General features: G+C 42.8%; 1 protein-coding gene across 10 annotated transcripts in view; it reads right to left on the reverse strand.

Annotated features, from left to right (window-relative positions):
• Phactr1 (phosphatase and actin regulator 1) overlaps nt 1–3360 on the reverse strand; it is a 438973-nt gene extending 435613 nt beyond the window's left edge. The window contains exons 1-2 of one of the 10 annotated variants that reach the window (XM_075969812.1): nt 2692–3360; nt 813–963 (exon numbers count right to left, since the gene is read on the reverse strand). In XM_075969812.1, coding sequence (XP_075825927.1) covers nt 813–915 — 103 coding nt within the window. In that variant the 5' untranslated portion in view covers nt 916–963; nt 2692–3360. The other 9 variants (XM_075969805.1, XM_075969815.1, XM_075969808.1 and 6 more) reach the window with 9 other exon arrangements.
• Nucleotides 3361–6000: the final 2640 nt, after the last annotated feature.

The raw sequence follows: 6000 nt of genomic DNA on the forward strand, positions 1-6000 counted from the left end.
GCGTATCTCCTTTTCATCTCTGCTTTGCAACTTCCAAGAATTCAACTAGTTTCCTATTAAAGCAGGAGCACTGTCTTCCTTTTTAGTGTGTTACCTCCGTGCTCTGGGGCACAGCTATCGCTTGACTGAACATCTTTAGAATGTCATGAAAAACACAAACTGTAATTTTTTTTAAAAAAAAATCTCCTACCCATCAAGAGGATAAAACACTTGGGATTCGTTTGTTACTTTAACAACAGCAAACATTCTAAATAGAACCTGGGAGAGAAGAGCAAGCACGCTAGAGCCTAATCGACTGCCTTGAACTAGGTAATGAAAACACAGACTGCCGCACTTCACACAAGGGGGTGGAGAGCCTTGAGTGTGCACTGAGGATTCTCCAAGCAGCAACCCTGACCACTAAGTGTAGATAAGGCAGTTACACAAGTGGCACACTTATCTCAGAAGCCCACAATCCAGCCAGATGGCACTCGGCTAGGTCAGGGTGCCCGAGGATCTCCACCAGTACAATAGATGCCTGCCGAAAAATTTCCTCAGTCCTCTCAGGCATAAGCTCTGGACTCAAGGAGGTAGGAATCCTTTTCTAACACCGCCCTCGGAGATCTGCAGCCAACACTTGTTAACACCCCCAAGATGAGTGGATTTATTTAGTCTATTCTGAAATTCCAGCAGCAGTTTGGTAAATGCTATCAATCTGGAACTATTAATCGGTGAACTTTTAAAAGGGAGCTTAAGCTGTTGCAACCAACATTGCACGGTTTGCCGCAAAGCAGCCTGAGGGGAGGGGGGCTTCTCTCTTTTCCATTTGTTACCTTGAGCTCCTTGACTGTAGAAGAATCTTTGTGCTGACTCCACATCCAAGAGTCTATGAGCAGACTCAACGTCCAGAAAATAATCCATTTTGGGATAATCCATCTTCGATGTTCAAAGCAGGATTTTGAGGGAAGCTAATCACGTAGGTATCTATAAAGAGGAAAAAAAAACCCACAGTATTTCAGGCTGTCAAGTATGTCTACTCTTTAATTTTTTTTAAAAAAATAAGAGTACTCTATTATCATATGCCAACATTTGACTGACATATCTAATTTCAAAGCCCCCATTGCCAGAGTCTTTGTATTGTATGAGAATATGCAACCTTTAGTTAACACTGATTAAAAATAATATATTCCACTTATGAAAAAAAGAACAAGCAATGATCCAGGTTAAAGAGAAGTAACATACTGTTTTCTCCTTGCTGTATAGTAGCTGCCAGAAGATATACTTTTAAATTAATCTTCCAGCTTTTAAAAGTCTGCCTGATAGAGGGCATTAGAAAGTGTCATCCGTCCTGCAGGTTGCTCTTCCATGGACCCAGGGGCTTCTGGTGTCCCCTTTAGTGAGAGAATCCCCTCTGAGAATCTGAGTCCCCTCCCTAGATATCTTGCAATACATGTTGGCTTGTTTGCTGTACAAATACCTTGGATTCCTTATTCTTCAGCCATCCCTTCAGCGTTCTCTACAGTGCTACCGGCTCATCTGCCTGTGCCCGGTACAGGCTGCTTCAGTACACAACTATGGCTCATGCAGCAGTGACAAGCATCCGCAGGCTTGCAACTTTTCCCATAGCATGCACTAGCCCCGCGTGAAAAACAGCCACGTCCCTTCTCATGGAGCCTGTGGAGGTTTCCCCCGATACAGGCAAACATGAACTACATCTATTTCTGCACTGTTATCGCTTTAAGGAGGAGCGAGACAAAAAGTCCTTAAAAATCAAGAGGCTCAAACAATCACTTGCGTTCTAAGACCACACACTCTCATCCAAGAAACCAAGTTTGGTAAGAGGAAACTTTTTAAAAAATAGGCAAAGGTACCCCCAACAGCGAATTATACTTACTGCAAAAATAAAGCTGTAAAGCCAAGGGCTGTCAATAGTCCAAATGAGCAGTTTCAACCAGCTGCCTTTGATCTTACTAAATATTCCCAGCGAAAGTAAACAGTTTTGATTATCTGATTAGATCAGTGATGAATAATGTATTCTGTCCACTGGACTTGCTCTATCAGATAAAATGGCCAGAACATGTTACCTTAGCAACAGAAGGTGACGCCAGCTTCAGCCTCTCCACTCCCTCCTCTGCAAATGAAGGAAATTACCACTTTCCCATGTAAAACTTTGGCAGGGAACCATCAAAATCGACATGTATATTTTACATCATCCAGGGTCATTCACAGCCTGTTCTCCCACCTCTTAAGTGGAAAAATCTCATACTTATTTAAAAATAAGAATTATGGTTTAATAATCTATTTTTCCCATCTCAAATTCCAGTCTGCTTTGCAGTCAGAACAAAACATAACGTGGTAAATGATTAAACAGTGGAGAAGACTAAGTTGTCTAGACCGTGTTGGGGTACCTGTCCTTACCTTATTGCTGAATGAGGCAGGATGATGAAGAAAGAACGTTTAATTGACAGCATGTTCAACAATCCCATTATAATTAACACACAGAAACAGTCACCAGCTCCGACGCTGAAAATAACCCCTTCTGTGAATCGGTCCCTAGAAACAGCTTAAAAAGCTGCCTGAAATTCCCCAGCTTTTTGAAAGACGCATTATAGCACGGATCTTCTGGGAGACAAGCCTCTAGCCCACCAAAGGCAAGCTAGCCAGAGAGACATATGCAGGGAAGATTGTCAAAGTTAGAAGACAGTCACTCACCAGCTCTTGTCCTCCTTCAACAGGATGCAGCCGGAGAGTAGAAAGCAAACTGAGCCGGGCTGCTGAGCTGGCAAGCCCAAATGAACAGCTTCTAATTTTCCCTTCAATCTCCAGTCAGGAGCACAGAGTGGAGGGAAATGATGGATCTGCCGGTTTTATATTGTGATGAAATGCTACCCCCCAAGATGGAATCTGAGTGGGGCTGCTCTTTAGAACACATTAGCCTGCTAATTTAAGAAAATTGAAAGGTTTTGTTTTACCGTCTTTTATGTGTTCTTTTCTGCTACCCCCTCAATTTAATTTGCATTTAAAATGATTCTCCTGTCTCCTAGATGCTCCAAGGTGTGGAGTACTTTCTAGTCCTGAAGGCTGCTCCAGTAGGGCTTGGTGAACTGCCACTTTCCTTCTGAGCTGCCAAACATGGTGGGCAATTAAAACTGTGAGCTATTTTCCAGAGGGAAATACAGAAGGCCAGTTGGGTTTCACACTTCCTCTTTCTGTCTCTGCGTGGTCACATCCTCAAAATGCCTAAATGCACGCCTTTTTTTTTTTCCGAATGCAACAGAATCGTCTCAAAGGCAAAAAGCAGCTTTGGTTGGATTCCTCAGGTTAACCTCTTTTGCTATCCTCCCTACCCCATTCCCAGGGAAGGCTTGCAGAAATAAGACTTTGAGAGGTACTCATCAAAGCTATGATAATAGCCAAGTCACACTCTAGGGTGTGTTTTCTGCAACCTTCCTCCACCTAGCATGGACCAAGCATAAGTGATGCTTAGTACAGTGTAGCTTGTAGCATTGTGATAAGTGCTTAAGACAGGGGAAGCAATGTTTACAAAGACTTGGGAGAAAGTCTTTACCAGACTGCCCTTCCCCGTGTACAGTGCTCAGCCAAGCGACAAGTGCTGGGGAGTGCCTGCTAACTTTGAGAATTGTCCATTTGTGTGTCTCTCATATTACCTTGCCTTTGGTGGGTTAGGGAGTTGTCCCAGGAAATGCTTTGCTGACTGTTTTGTGGGTCAGTAATGGTGTGGGGTCTCCCACCACATCTGAGCAAACAACCATGTACCAAGTTAGGACTACAGATAGATCAGCCCGACGGAAGAACAAAGTAGAACGACCAATCAGATGGCCTCGTGGGGAGTCAGCTTGGTCTCCGGATGTGCAGAGCTTTGCTCAGACCCTTCAGCCCTTTAAGGTTGAAGTTCTATTCAGCCCTCAATAGAGATAGGTGAACACTTGACATTTACAAGAAGAGAAGCTGTCTTCTGGTTCCTTTCTCTTACAGTAGAGTGTGGGCGACAGGTTCTAACCCTCTGTTGTGCTTCTATTGAAATTATAATGACTCATAGGAGAGAGAGACACAGGCATAGGGAGCGGAGTGGAGCGAGAAAGAAGAGAAACAGAGAGAGAGAGAGAAAGAGAGAAAAATTCAGCTGAAAAACATCAGATACTATGCTAAGTGTAAATGAGCTTGTGATGGAGAAGAGTGATGCTAAATATGATTTTTGAAAAATATATCGGGTTCCTGAGTACTGGCCAAAGAATGGAAACTTGAAGTGCTTTATAAAATAAAGTGCTGAGGCTGCAGAGAGGACTCGGTGGGGAAAAAACTTGCTGTTCATGCATTAGGACTTGAGATTGAATCCAAAGAACCTATCAAAAAAGCCAGATGTGGTGATTCATGTCTGTAACCTCAGTATTCCCAAAGTGGAGACATGAGGATCCCTGGGACTCATAGGCCAGCTAGCCCGGCATTATACAGTAACAACAAACAGGAGAGATTGTGGTAACTGATACCTGGAACTGTCCCTGCCCTCCACATGCATGCTGTGGCACGTTTCTCTTTGGATAATAAACCATCTAAACTTAGCTTGGAAATACTAGACTCTCTCTTAAAGTAAAATAACATCCTGGATGTCTTGGCAGAGGTTGAAGCCTTTGGTAAAACACTAGTGTGCTAAATAAATTCAGCCATGACTCCCCCGGAAATGTGAGCGATTGCTTCCATGACCCTCATAAATACTAGGATCTTCAAGTGCTCAATTCCTTTACACCACGCGGTGTACTATTTGCATATAACCTACACATATTCCCTTGTATACTTATAATATTCCCTAGATACCCTTAACCCCTAATACAGTGTACATGCTACATAATTATTGCCTACAGAATAATGGCAGGAAGAACATTTGTCCATGTTCATTATGGTTGCCATTTTTCACTGAATGTTTTGATCCGTGGCCCATAGATACAAGGCTGACTACACAGAGAGCTTTATCCATTTTTACTGAGTTAACCTCCAATAGGTACAGTAGTTTGGAGATAGGGAGATGACTCACAAAGTAAAGTACTCATGAGGACTGGATCCTCGGCACCCGTATAGATTCCGGGTAGGCATGGTAGCCCACCAGTAATCCCTGGGTGCATGAGGCAGAGACGGGATTCCTGAAGCAACCTGGCCAAGGAGATGAACTGATCGGCGAGTTCTGGGTTCAAGTTAGAGATCCTGTCTCAATATGTCAGGTGGAGAATGGTCCAGGAAGATACTGGATGCCAACCTCAGGTCTTGACATACATGCATGCATATGTATAAGTATATACGCACAAAGATGTATACCCGTACATATATGAATATGCATGCACATTTGAAAGGGGGACTTAAAGAAAAGTGGTTCATCTCTGTTTGGCAGAGCAGTCTCTGAAATTTTAACCTTTGACTCATGAGAATTCTTTCTCTTATTTTCTCAATAAGCCATACACACGCACACACTGGAGGACCAAGTGGACTCTGTGGGTCTAAAAGAAAGAAAATACATGGAGTTGGGAGGGAAGAGTGGTGGTGGGGACAGAAGAAGAATTGGAGGGGAGACAGTGGGGAGAGGGAGGCCTTGGTCAACATTGTATACATGCATGAAATTCTCAATCGATAAAGAAGAACAGCCTGTCATCAAATAGCATGGTTCTACAAACATTTTATCTGAGGCTTTATTCATATGAAAATTTCCCTGGAATAAGAAACACTTTCCGCCACCATCAGTTATTTTTACATAAGAGCAAATTAATTTCTACTGCTGTTTTTGGAGGAAGGTTGGATAATAGTTGGAAGCTAAAATAAAAAGGCAGGGAATTCAGACAGACAGAAAAAAAGAACTCTTATATTGAGGAGGAGCTTAATTTTATTTCACACAGGCCCATGGCCATATTTGGAGGACTTTCTCTTATATAACGTGTTAGGATTTGTCTGCCAGAAAAGAGCATTGAATCTGTAAACGTCACAATTAGGATCACAGCTAGAAGATATCTGGATGAT

Source organism: Microtus pennsylvanicus, chromosome 4 (genome assembly GCF_037038515.1).
Source record: "Microtus pennsylvanicus isolate mMicPen1 chromosome 4, mMicPen1.hap1, whole genome shotgun sequence".
NCBI classification, from domain to species: Eukaryota; Metazoa; Chordata; class Mammalia; order Rodentia; family Cricetidae; genus Microtus; species Microtus pennsylvanicus.